We start from the raw sequence: 14,550 nt of genomic DNA on the forward strand, positions 1-14,550 counted from the left end.
GATTGAATCTTCATGGTATAGTTTAATATTCTCCCCTGTCCTCTGTAATCTCTGTAATCTGCTCACTTTGGAAGGGCTCCTTGGAAAATAGTGCCATTTTCTCCTATCAGGTGGTCCATAATGTCCAGTTATCCCCCATGTACTCGTGTATGTGTGTGGTGTTAGCAACCATTAATTCTCGGTAGCGAGACCCGTTAATTAACTTAGGATTGCTGGCATGGGCATGTTCTATCATTCCTGGCTGGAATTATTCAATAAAGAGAAAATTTCTCATCTACTCTTTAGTTACCCACTGGTACAATTTATGTAAGAAAAGCAAGATAAATTCCTTTTTTTTTTTTTTTCATTTGTCTCTCACTTAGATGTCAGTCTGGATTTTGGCAAATGGGCTTATTTTGAATGCCATGCATTTTAAGGGAGTAAACCAACACAAAGGCAATTAAACTAAATAACTGTATCTTGAAATACATATCCAACATGTTTTCACACTTTGGTGAATTTTCTTCCAAGGATATTTGTAAAGGTAGTCATCTATTCTCTGCTTATTTTTTAATCCATATTATCCCAATTATTATTACCTCTGAAGATAGGTAATATATAATTTATTTGTATTTTTAAAATATTATTCAGAGTAACTTCTTTTTTCTATGTACTTCAGAATTTATATTCTAATACAAGATTTTGCTCTTTAGTTATTTAAAAAAACAACTAACCCTCATGTTCTAACGAAATTTAGAGAATGTCGGAATTATGGTTCACCCTTTTTCAAATCACCCTTCAATTCTGTGAGATGCAATTGTAGCAGAAGATAGAATCTTCCTAGGATGTATGGGCCAAGGGCAGCATTTGGTAAACAATTAGAGAAGCTGTTCTTGTTTTCTAAAATAGAAACAAAAGAACAGGGGGACTAACAATGAATAAAGAAAGAATTGCCCTGGCTGTTGTGACTCAGTGGACTGAGCGCCGGCCTGTGAACCAAATGGTCACTAGTTCCATTCCCAGTCAGGGCACATGCCTGGGTTGCAGGCTGGGTCCCCAGGTGGGGGCATGTGAGAGGCAGCTGATTGATGTGTTTTACACATCAGTGTTTCTCTCCCACTCCTTCTCCCTCCCTTCCCCTCTCTCTAAAAGTAAATAAATAAAATATTTTTTAAAAATAGCCAGAGAAATTCCTGAAAGAACAACTTCAATTTGAAATTGCTGACTTTGATTTCCATTCTTTACTTTCTGATGACTAAGCAAACATGTTTTAAAGTTACAATTGTTTAATTTTCCTATGAAAGCTAACTACAAAATGTTATAATAAGAAAGTTCCAATCAACAATGGTAACTTTAATAATTGTTTCCTATTTAGCTTTCAAAACTTGCCACATAAAAAAGTTTCATCAATGGAGGAAGCAAAGTTTCCGTGATAGGTGACTGAACCATCCTTGCCTTACTGCATTCTAATTCCTTGGTCTGACTTTTTAATGTTCAGACTCTAGAATCATTGATTCTTTTACAGCCCAGCAATACAGAATTCCTCAGGCAAATAGGCAGTGCTTACTTTCAGGTTATGAACTCTGGCATAAGAACATTTCATGGGGAGTAGTGCAGAGACTCAGAGAAAATTAAAAGTTTAGGAAGCGTATCTATTTTACAACTGATCCCAAAGGAATTGCTTCTGTTTGTGGGCCACCCTCAATTTTCATAAAGACATCCTCAAATACTTCCTTGAAATCATCTTTCCATAAAGGAGTCAAAGTAATTCATATCTACTGCAAGTGGCTTCTAGCCTGCAGGAGGTCCTGGTGAACTTCATTCACAGGCAGTATTCCCAATTAGGATGCCACTTCCAGGGAGGTCTCTCGGCCTGGCTGTCATCCAGGCCGGTAGGTGAAATGAGGCCCAGAAAATTGGATTATTACATCCCAGGGGAAAGGACTGATAAGCAGCCGATGATTGCTCATCTCCTAGCTCCTTGCTGGTGTTGAGGTGTTGCTAGTCACAAAGCCAATTTGTTAACAATTAGCACTCATTAGAATCATTTCCTGTTATCAACTCTAAACAATTGACAAAGCACTTTCAGAAAATCAGACCCCCAAAAGTAGCTATACGTAAGTGTTGAGCAATTAAAAATCTTCCAGATCCAATGTACCTAATTCCTAACCAGAGTCATCAGTTTCCAAGTAATTATTTTTGCTTTGGAACCCACCTGCTATCCTGTCCAGTTTAAGGATGTGCTGGAACAAGGACATACTTCTTAATTAGCAGAGGTTGTGGATAAGTCAGTAGAGGAACAAAAGGGATTTTCTTTCATTATCTGCAGATAGCTGTTTGTAGTATATCTTTAAGGGACAAAAACGGCCAGCTTGCTATACAATGTGCGTATCTGTGAGAGTGTGAAATTAAATGCATTAGTTCTGTTATATAAATATCCAAGCCCAGTTTTTAAGTCTGTGCCCACCTTTGCACATTGCAAACACTAAATATAGAATCATAAATGGAGTCATTGCGCATTACATTAGAATTTAAATATTGCCAATGTCAGCTTTCTGCAATGTTATATGACTTTAATAAAATTAGCATAAATACTATATGCAATTGAAATTTTTCTCAGAAAAGGCATTGTATTTATCTAATTTTTCAATATAGATCTGCATGCATTACAGTGCTACAAATTTATATTCAATAGCACTTATTATCTAATTAAAATATGTATTATCTCTACAAGTATCATCCACTAATACCTGCTTCGGTGTTCTTTATTTAGACTAAGAAAATATGCCTTATTTTGTCTCTAAAAAGTAGTGGTCTTTACATATGAACTACTCTGTTATTTTTTTAAGATCAGAATTAAAGCTCTGAATGGTAACCCCTATCTGTTGTTTGTTTACCACATCAGTCCCAAAATTTTCACTTGTCTCTGTTTATTTTATAAATATAAATAATTGCTCCTATTCATCTTCCCCTAGACTTAATAATGCTGAAAATATTTCTTCTAATTGTTGCAAAACATGGCGATGTGAACTAAATATATTTCTGGCTTTTATATTCCTTATCCCCTAATTAAAAGCTTATATCAATGGAAAAATTAAGTGTATGTTCATTTTTTACAATGCCCTGTGCTCACCCTCTCTATCCTTAATAAACAGAGATGGTATTGACACAAGTGAATTTTGTTTAACCACACTACATTTGCTTCTTAATTAGTGAATATTCATCTGTCATCAGCAGCAGCTATGACACCCCTCCCTGCTAACATGTTCTGTCATAAATAATCAATGAGGCACTATTAATATTCATGAGCTGGAATCTGTGTAGTCATGTGCACTGATGCAGAGACAGGGGGAGTGTTGCCATGAACTGACTGGAAACTCTGTGTGTGTATCCGTGAGTGCAAGATACTTAGGGAAAGCGAAGAAGAGCATGCTGCTACGCACCACCCTGGCGTGTGCTTCCAGCTAACAGCGGTTTGTCTGTTTCTGGACCGAAGTGACTGATGAAAAACAGTAGTCAAGTCTGGAGGGTGATTCCCTTTCAGTTCACTTGCCTTTCAGTTCTGGGGAAATTAGAAGATTTGCTCTCTCTATCTGCTTCTTAGAATGGGCTGCAATTTGTGCACTTTTCAGAAAAGAGAGGAACACTACAAACTGCTGTATGAAGTTTCCCAGGTGAGTGCAGGGTCTCTGATACCAGCAAGTAAACAGCCAGGCTTTGTGTTTGTCTGAAAGATGGGAAATGAATTGTGGCTAGCTTTATTTTTTTTTCTTTCAGTGGATTTCAGAATTGAGGGCAGACTTGCTGGTTGTGGGCTTTTTATTTGGGTTTTGGGTGGCAGTTTTCAGCTTCCTTGCCACTCCCCCTTCAGATGACTTCCTGTGGGATTCTTTTTAACATTTTTTTGTGTCTACTGCCAAGATGTCAGTCAAGTAAAAGGAGTAACACTGAGATCCATTTCTGTCATATTTTGAGATACCTCTTTCATTTTGGAATGGTGTTTACATTTGAAAATCAACTGTATTATTGCCTGCATCAATATTGGGACTTAATAGGTCTGTGATCTCAGTTATTTTGAATAGACAGGAAAAGTTTCTTGTCAAATGTTGCTAGCCAGAGGAATTATTTGATTAATTGGGATTTTTTGCTTTGGTTTAAGAGGAAGACCTGGTATATTTGTATTATATGAGAGGAAAAAATATGATTATGTCTTTGCTTAAAAAGAAGATAAAGAAATGTTCTTATAACTTGTTCTTGAATCTTTTTTATAATTGTTTTGCCTGTTTAGTACTAGAAATTAATTTCAAGAGCTTCTTAGTATTTCTATATGTGTCCTAGAAAAAAGTATATAAATCCAGCTGTCTATTTATCTGAGGGATTTTCAGAATAAAAATAAGAAAACTCTATCCCTAGCCTTCCAATGTTTTAATAGAATTGTATTAATTTACCATTTTATTTAGGCAGGTTTTCTCTGGGGGTGTGTTCTCAAGTCCACATTTCTTTCTTGTTTGTCAAAGTTTATATCTCCATTCTTCAGTGTGTCTCGATGTGACACACTCTACTTTCGTGTCTGGACAATATTGTTGACAAAAGACAGTGTTTGGGATGTTGGTGGTCTGTGGGCACAGCAGCAGCCAAGTGCCCACTGCCTACTGGTTCCCTCAGATTTCCCCCTAACTCGATTCATTTCACAGTGGGCTAATTACAAAGTGGATTTGCTACACATGAAACAGCCTCCTCAGTTGCAATGTTAATGCACATTTTCATGGTAATGTGATCAGAGGCTCATTAGCCAGTTTCCAAAATGATCCTCTGCATTAATTAAATATAAAAATGACTCCTTTATCACCATAGAGAGGAAAAAGAAGATTAACGTTGTTAATCACACCAGGAGCCATACCTTTTGTTTCATTTCTTACTGCAAACTTGCAAGGATAGGCTAAAAGAATGTTCATTTCATAGGTAAGCTCTCACCCACTTCGACTCATGAAAACAGTCTCTAGGTGGAACACTTTCCTCTAGTTTGCTTTCTTGGAGTTTCAGTTCCAGTATTGTTTTTCTTTGGGTGGTAGAGGAGCAGGGGAGTGGATTAATCTATCTATTTTTTCCTCGAATTGCTAAATTGATGTAAAAGTATAATATGAAAGAAGTGGAAGGCGGCACCCCTCCCTCTCAGTTTTGCCCAGGTTAAGCTGTTTGTATTCTACTAAAAAATGAAGCCAGGATTATTGCATCCAGAAAGGACCACTGTATTTGTTAAGGAGCAGGAGCCTTTGTTGTGGATTTTTTAAATGCTTGCCTTTGAGTTTTGGTTTTAAGTGCTTCCTAAATCTTGAGGAAATAGATAAGCCACACTCATTATTGCCTCCACCTGTACTCCTCCATATATTTGTTTTCTCTACTCCTAAGTTGCAGTACTTATGATCTTTAATAAAGCGATTGAAAAATGAAGTATTGGCATCCATTTAACTGGCTTTTATTACATAAGTTAAAACCCCAGCTTAAAGGTCTTGCATGTCTTTTCCAAGGGGAGCCCTGCTACAGTTTGTCCCCAGCTTTCCGCTCTATTTTTTTGAGTTAATGGAATAGATAAGATATCAAAGGGAACCAGTGATAGGCTCATATAATACACTGGAGCCCCGTGTGGTGCTGCAAACTAGTTTCTATTTTTATTTGGAGGCAAAGCAGCTCTGAGCACACATAAAAGTGAGCGTGTTCTTAACCAGGTGTTCACAAGGGCACTGAGCTGCCCCCATTAGAGAGGATACTATTTACAAAAGTGACTTAAGATTGGAAGCCTGAGTATTTCTAGCCGGTACATTACAATGAATTGGCTCACACAAACATTAACACCTGATTGTCTGAATCATATATGCTGATAGACTTGTAATTCTCAGATCACCTGCCCTTTGGTTTCTTTTGTTATTATCTCTTAAAAGCTAAGGCAAATTAAAGTTTATCAGGGGATATGATAATTTAAGGTTAGCAGTGAATACTAAATGCATAACCAAGAGTAAAACATTTTATTTCTGTATAACAGAATCATGATATTGAACTTTTAACATGTTCTTTCTAGATTTAGCCATCTGATAATATGGGACAGTTTCACGTTTACAACTGCAGTAAACAAAAGCAAATGTGCTCACTTTGGAGTATGGTGGAACAATCAGAATGATGTGCTTAGGTGTGAAATGAGGTCGCTTATATTTTGTTGCTATTTTTTGCTCCCAGAGAGGAGCTAAGACTTTCAATTGGCAGAAGAGAGGGAATGTCGCCCCAAGAAAATTATTTTCAGCTGGAGTTGAGCCAATCAGGCTCCAGTATAAACACAGATGCGAGAATCTCGGGCTTGGGTAGATCCAGCAACCTTCACACCAAGCAGTTTTCTTGCATCTTTATGCACCTGCTAACTTTTATATGTACCGTGAACACAATTGTTATCTGAAGTGATTTATTTTATTCAAAGCAGTAATTTATTAACCCCTTAAAAATTAATAAATGAGTAATTTGAACAATGCCTTTCTGTGGACACAAACTGAATTGCCTGTTGTGTATTAATCCCATTAAATACCCAACTAGACTAAGAGCTACCATTGATTGCCAAGCATTTTTACCTAATAAAATTTATTTCTGTGAGATTGTATGGTAATTCCTAAATCTGTTGACTTCTTACCTGGATTTTTTTATACACGAATCAAAGTTAAGTTTTTGATTGATTAAATAATGGGAATTATCAATGGGGTATTCCCTGGTGTCTAATAATCTATTCAAAATGTGGGCAAATATTTAAAAGTTAATACAGTTAGCATAAAACTGTTTAAAATGCCATTAAAATCCTACAGTGTGAAATGCTGGATTCTTCTCTGACTCACCAAATTAGAGAAGAAAAAAGAGAAACAGCCTTCAGTCTCAGGAAAGCCAGAAGTGGAACAGGCTAGCTCTCCAGGCAACGTCCCTGATGTGACCGCTGACCTCTTCTAAGTGGAGACCATAGCGCGACACCGTTGATTTACTCATCTGACTGCTTTGGCACAGCTCCAAGGTGTCCCCACAGCCTGCCCCCATGAATCAGTAACACGGAATGAAGCAGAACCTGCACTTGAAAGGAGCAACAGTCATGGCACTGACAGCATCAGGCAGTGAACACATACTGTACTGTAGGCACTGTGCTACGCACTTCTTCCCTAACATCACCTTATTTAATCTTCATGAAAACCCAATAAGGAGTTTCAGGATAGCATCTCATAATTTCAAAATATGCTAAAGGCTCCTTTATTGTACAAGTTTCTTGACTCTCGTATAATCTCCCTTCTCTAGTTATTGTCCCGTATCCCTCAGAATTTATCTTGTCACTTACTACATGAACCCAATTCATAACATCTTTTTTCTCCAAATGTCATTCTTTCCTCACAATGCTTAGCAGAATTGAAGGTCTCATCATCCTTCTTGGTATCAACTAAACACAAAAACACTGAAGGGGACACTTCTGTCCTCTTCATCTACGGAGTGACCTCTACTTATTGTACTTCTGCACAATTTCTCTTATTAACTCTCTCTGATATGGTAAACACTTTCCCACTTAGAACCAACCAATGTGCCGATCTACCCTGATTGCTGTAACTGTAATAATATTTCTTGAAGGTACCCAATGGCTCCTAATTCCCATAAAATGAAGCACAGCCATTCCAGTATATTCAAAGCTCTCCTGAGCTTCTTAGGTTCCTTTCCAGCTTTCTTCTTCACCAGTTTTCTCCTAATGTAGTTTCTAATCCCTGAAGACCAGTCTTTTTACTTTTCTCTTTAAGTTGGCTTTCCACCTTGGACCATTATTTCTTTTTCTTCAGCCTCGGTAGAACGTTGTCTGTGTACCAGAGAAAAAGAGAAGAGGCTATAAGTAGACTGGAGAACTTGGAGGTCACTGGTCCACCAGATCTGGGAAGGTTAGGTCAACCAAAAGAATTAGACACATGAGAAATAAGTTCATGGGACATAAGAAAGAAAAGAAAGATAAAGAACAGATCTTCTGTGACCTCATTTTCAAGTTCCATTACATCCCTGGGATAAATCCCTATTTATCTGAATTTGCTTGAATGATGTGTCTGTTTATTACAATTAGAAAAACAAATCAGGACACATTACAATATCTTGCTCTTGTCAATCACCTAGCAGGTGCCTTAAACTCCAGGAATGCACTTGAGTTCAATAAACTTTCAGTCAACTCCAATTGCCCACTATGTGCCAAGTTCTGGTCTTCGCCAAGGGCACTGAGAAGACAAATGAGACAGTCCTTGCTTGAGAAAAATGGACAGTCTGGTATCAAAAAAGAGAATTTTCATGTAATGTGATAAGTAAAGCACTGAATCAACAGAAATATTCACAGACATCCAGAATAGATGGTGCAAAGGTGTTCAACATGGTATGGGCTTGGGGAGCAGTGGAGGAAAACGAAACATGGAAGGGCAGGGAAGTCCCTGGAAGTGGCAGACCGGTGACAGGTATGAGTGGACATGGTGTATAGGAACTACGAGGGGTAAGTGTGTCTAAAACCTAATGTGGGGGGCAGGCAGTGGACAAGACCTGTCTCTGGGGTCTCTCCTATGTTCTGGCTGTTGGTTTCTTTGTTTTTACTTGTTTGTTCTGTTCTATTTCAAAAGAGGGAGTGAGGGTGATCCCTCTGATAATAGTTAAGAGCATGGACTTGGTTGTGGTGCACGTTGGGGCTGATTGGGCTTGAGTTGGGGACAGTGTACTACAGCAAGACCACAACAAGAGAGACTACTCTGGAGGCTGTTACAAATGGTAAGTCAGTAATAGAAAGGATGTTAAAGAAAAGGCAGAGTTGAGACCCGTGAGGAGGTCAGATCCACAGGTTTCTGGCTTGTGTGATGGGAGGCACAGCTAATTTACAGAGAGAAGAAACAAGAGAAGGGAAATGAGTGCTGGGGAGGGAAGAGCAGGCTGTTGAGTTCACCACTTACGGGCTAGAGGAGCAAATGTCCAGCAGACAGTGATTGTTCAGAACAAAAACATGGCGTACATATGTTTGTTGGATGAGATCATCCAGAAAGATGTAAAAAGTAAGGAGAAAAACTAAAAAGTGAGAGACTTATGAGCCAAGGATACAATTTTGAGAAATAAGCAAAGGAGAAAGGAAAAAAGGCAAAAATGTGAAATTGTCAGAGTGAGAAGAATGAGCTGCGGGAGAAGCCAAGAGAGGGAGTTTTTTAAAAGGAGAGGCCAACGTGGTCAAACACATTAGAGAGTACAATAAGTTCAGAACGCAGCGTCTTTGGACTTGAAAAAATGCATGTGGCCAGCCAGGTCCCTCTTCATCTGCTGAGAGTGATGTCAGTGAGAAACTTCAAGTATCAGTCTCTTCAGGGACTGTCTTAGCTTTCTTAGAGAGCGCCCTCCCCCAAGGTTACTCCCCTCCCAGGAAGCTCATGTCCAATGACAGATTGATGCATGTGTGTAAAGGCTTGGCCACCTTTGTGTGAATGGGGACATTCTGAAAGGCTATTCCAGCTCTAGAGCTTTCTGCAGCTGTTGGAGGGCCTGCATCATAGTTTGGTTCTCCTGCTCATTGCCGCTTCCTTCTTCTCCTTTCTACAAAGAGAACACTCCTTAGCAAACCCTGCACACTGAACTCCAGCTCAGAGGTCAGCATCCTGGAGAACCTAACCTTGGCAGAGGTCAATGGTAATGATGGCAGAGCACTTTATAATATGGATATGTGGACAAAATCCAGAAAGTGGTGGACTCAAAAGAAGGGTCCACTGTACTTTCAGTTTTTCTGAAATGGGACAAACGATCAAAAGTGGATTCACTGCTTACATCGTAGTACTGTTTTACTTAGCACTTTTTTCAGAATGCAAAATTATTTAAAATGTGAATTTAAAAAATGAAAGTCATCTCTACTTTTACTTTAAAAAGTAAGATAAATTCATTTCACATCTTAAGTCATGGTAGTAAGATGGTGATAATGTAGTGATTGAAGAATAAAATGTACATTTAGCGAGAATCTCCCTTGTCTACGGCATTTGAAGAGCACTATTCATATACACAAGGCCTCTTGTAAAAATAAATATTTTAATGATTGCAGTTAATTTATAGGTTTAATAAGCAAATGCCTTTCTTCACTAGAAGGATCAGAATATCACATATTTTATTAGAATGTATACATTTAACTTCTTCATACTTCGCCATTTACTGAATTGATCTAGACCCAAGAGAAGGCCAACTCCCTCCAATTGCGTATCTTTCTAATGAGCTGAAATTCTGTAGGGGAATATTTTCACTAGTACCTTGTATATGAGGGGACACACGGCTGACAACTAAGCTGACGTGTATGCTGATAAATTTGACTCTTCAATTCACCTAAATTTGCAGGTTAAGTAGGATAATCTGATTAGAAAATTCTTTAATTTCAATTTTTGGTGAAAATATTTCTACAACATCGTATTTACATAATTACTTAACATACGCACATTTGCTATTCATTTCCAATCACATTAGACAGTAACAAATGAGCCTCACAACTTTAGCAAACAGCGATTTCTGAAATTTACCAGAGAGACTATTTCTGAAGATTAATTGATAAGTGAAAAATGCCATCACAACAGCCAATTATGGGTCTAGTACATGCATTTTGTATCAGTAGGTTTTCACATATGGAATTTTCACATCATTTAATAGATATTCAATCAATCGTATTACATGGTTAAGAAAGGCACAAAAATTAAATCACTAGGCCCCAGGATTGTGGTTCTGTGAAGGATCCCTGTCCTGTAAACAGTTATACTCCACAGGGAAAAGATGAGCAAGGAACTTTTTCAATCATTTAGCTTTTTACAGATACTACATTCCCCCATTATCCATCCTAGGGCACACAGCATCAGAATTTTAGATGTTATTCTTAATAAATGTCATCTTGTTTTGACACGTGGGGATTTAGGTACCACTGGGTGGTAATTTTGCCTTCAGATTTAGAATTCTAGATAACTCAAGTTCAGCTGTGTTTTTCAGCTCTAATTGTAACATTTCCAAGATCATCAGTACAACCTGTCCCTTCTCCATCTCCCTTCCAGGTGGATTCATTTCTCCTTTCTTAATCCTATCACTCTCAGTGTCGAATAACAGCTTTGAAAGGGTTACTCTGACGAGTTCGTTGTTCCCCATCAACAAAAAGCTGAAAAGGTAGCAGCCCTATATTCTCCTGTGTTTCCACACACCACATCTAATTGCTAATTTTGTGCCGTTCTGTAACAAGCTGTAAATCTTGCTTTATGGTTGTTTGGGTCCTGGCGAACTATTCTCCCCCTCATTCCCTCCCTGTTTCTGCTTTATGTAGCTTTTTAGAAATACTGTAGACATTTTTTAGAGACTTGCTCTCATCTCAGTGGAAATTGGGTCTTTCTGAACTAACTGCTCATTCCCAACCTTCTTACGGGTCTGTGTCAGATACATTTATTTATTTGTTTTTAGAGCCTCTTTCAAGGGTATGCGAACAAAGAGAATTTCTAAAATACTTAGTATGGTGTAAAAACTGATGAATCCACAGATGAATGACCACTATTGTCATCACTGATGATATTTTTTTCTTATAATTGGATCATAGCAAATTCAGATATTAATATCTTTTAAAATAAAGGGGAGTTTGGAAAAGAGTATTTCTCATTAAATAACAACTAATTGTTTTGTACCTGCTTTGTGCTCAGTAATGTGCTAGATAGCAACAGAGGATACAAAAGACGCCTATGCTAAAAAAAACTCTTCAGGATGGTGTGTTATCATGGAACAATTAAAGGACAAATGTGGAAATGTGTGACCCTAACACAGCAAACATGACAGAGAAAGGACAGTTCTATATGGATAAGGATAGTCGAAGGACCTTGTGGAATAGCCTAACAGTAGTTCTTATTTGGAATGGCCTATGTTAGGAGCCAAGGTCCATTTTTTAATTCAGCATGATTATTGTATATCCATGAAGTTGAAGGTAATATGCTTGCTCTCCTGGATGTATTGTGAAAGAAAAGTCATAAAAAGGTGACTAATGGGATATCTCTGGGGGGAAATGGAAAAAAACCCCAACCAAACCAAAACAGGATATGGGATGAAGATACTTGAGTGTCTTAATCTCTACACTAAAATGAGTGGGTTTGGTGCCATAATCACTACAGAGTACTACACACCCTGAGGATGCAATCAAACAGAGCCTCTGAAGTCCATTTAAATAATAGGACATGTGTAAATATTGTTTGCCTGGTACTTTATTTAGAAGAGCACAGCCATGCTGATATGAACCACAAAGGACAGATCTTGCCATTTACACTTTAAGTATGCTCTATATTTCCTTAGTGACTCATATTTATAATACTTGAAATTGGTTTTGCCTGTGCAACTGTGAACCTCAGTTAAGACAACATGAAAAATGGTGAAAATGTTTTCCTCAGTTGACACATAGGATATTACTATTGGATGAGTGCATACTAAATACCAGTGACAATGTGGTGTGTAGGAGAGGCTCTGTGTGTGGAAGAAAGAACAGGGGCTTTGGAATCAAGCAGCAGCACCATTTATTTTCTCTATGACTCTAAGTTAGTTATTTAACTGCATTTAGCCTTTGTGTAATTGATTTAAATCCCTCTTGAAGTGTTTTGTTGAAAGTTAAATGAGATAATATTAGTAACAGGCATAATGCATTACAGAAATGCCATAAATGGTAACTTTTGAGATTATGACCTCATTTCAGTGTAATAAGTGACACTGTGACACAGGTTATATTGTCCCAGTTTACAGATGAGAAAACTGAAGCATAAAATAATCAAGAGGCAAATTCATGTTGTCAGCAAGTAGAACACTTGGAATTCAAATCAGGATCTGGCTAATGCCAAAGTCCATGTTTTTCATTTTTTACTTTTATAATATTATAAATATCAAATAGTCATCTCCCTTTGAGCTCTCTATCTTTACATGCTTTAATGTCCATAAATACTGAGTACCTAGTGCATTGTAGGTATGCAGTAAATATCTGATAAATAAAAAAGGAAAGAAAAATGTTAGGAAAAATGGAAGGTAGGGAGGAAAGAAAGAAGAGTGGAGGTAGTACATGCTATTTAAATTTCTCCTTGGGAAAGCAGGTCCTTTACATTACTTCTTTTTTTTAAATCCTCACCCGAACACATGCTTATCAATTTTAGAGAGAGGGGAAGGGAAGAAAAGGAGAGAAACATCAATGTGAGAGAGAAACATTGATCAATTTTTTCTCATATGCGTATCCCAATCAGAGACTAAACCCATATACTAGGTATGTACCTTGACCTGGAATTGAACCTGCAGCCTAAGTGTGTGCCCTAACCAGGAATAGAACCTGCAACCTTTCTGTTATGGAACCAGAACACCATTCCAACCAACTGAGCCATACCAGCTGGGGCTCTACTACTTCTTTCTTCATCTATCGTAACTGCTTAAACCTATTTATCTTATGTATGAGAGTCCATCAACATGAAAGTGACTTGTCACTCCCACTTTTGAGAGCTTAAAAGCCTTTCTTCATATTTCCACGAATCCATGTCTGACAGGAAAGGTCCTTCACAATTTGCCATCTTTCCTTATGCTCTCCCAATAAACCAAAGTTTAGACAAACCAAACTCTTAAGTTTTCAGTGTTAATTTTTCCTGTCTTTTTCTTTCAACGCAATGTCCCTCTCTCAGGTGCGCTTTTCCCACCCTGATATGTGTAGACACTGCGGGTCCTCATGACTCAGTTCAAGGTTTACCATCAGGAAAGTCCCTTCCATGCCCGACAGAGTCACTCACTCACCCCAATGCTTTTACACAATGGTGCTTCACAAGCTGAAATATAGTCAGATGTTTCTGTGTTTGCATTTAGCCTTTTCCTCGTCTTTATAGTCCTACCATGCCACATAGTGCCTGGTGCAGACGGGTCAACTCGATACAGATCAAGTCAAGAATAGGAGCAAGGATGTAGTTATGCCTGCACTCATAAAAGAAAGTTTATTTTAGCATTCTCTCTATTACCCAGTGTCTTGTCTTTAAAAACAAGGTGATTCAGGAAACTGAATATTCTATGTTTTCTTGATTTGGAAGATGCCATTTATTTTAAAGCTGGTCATCAAATTTAAGAACGGCTGGGTTGACAAGTTACCACCATTAACATGCATGTTGATTGCAAGCTACATCCCAATTTCAAAACAAGAAAATATTGGAAAAAGCTTACATCTTAGAAGTGTGAAAAAATGCCATTGCTTTTCTCACAAAATTAAATTAAACATTTTTAAAGTTGTTTAAAAAAACCATCTCTATTGGATCTTCCTTTTCCCTGCTGAGCTCCTGTTCCCTGACCTTGTCTCATCACCTGAGGACTGTACTACCCAGAGGGACCCACCATATCAGATGCTTATCTCAAAATCTCCAGTCATGATACATAGTAATAGATTTTTCATTACTCAACTATCAAACTGGCCAATAAACCTAGCTGAGGGGGCGGCCCCCTAAAATGTCCCCATTGTTCTTCAGCTCACTAAGTCGTAGCCCTCCTCTAAGCCTGGGT

At 38.0% G+C, this 14,550-nt stretch overlaps 1 protein-coding gene across 2 annotated transcripts in view; it reads left to right on the forward strand.

The window, feature by feature from the left end:
- Nucleotides 1-14,550, forward strand: part of PDZRN4 (PDZ domain containing ring finger 4) — a 328,124-nt gene that overhangs the window by 206,101 nt on the left and 107,473 nt on the right. The window contains exon 1 of one of the 2 annotated variants that reach the window (XM_037135022.2): nt 3,529-3,653. The exons of the other annotated variant lie outside the window; for it this stretch is intronic. Within the exon in view, the coding sequence (XP_036990917.1) occupies nt 3,585-3,653 (69 nt within the window). The 5' untranslated portion in view covers nt 3,529-3,584. Of the gene's footprint in view, nt 1-3,528; nt 3,654-14,550 lie in introns of those variants that run through there. 2 annotated transcript variants of the gene reach the window in all.

The sequence above is a fragment of the Artibeus jamaicensis genome, unplaced genomic scaffold, assembly GCF_021234435.1.
Source record: "Artibeus jamaicensis isolate MK-2021 breed Jamaican fruit bat unplaced genomic scaffold, CSHL_Jam_final contig_233, whole genome shotgun sequence".
In the NCBI taxonomy this organism is placed as follows: domain Eukaryota; kingdom Metazoa; phylum Chordata; class Mammalia; order Chiroptera; family Phyllostomidae; genus Artibeus; species Artibeus jamaicensis.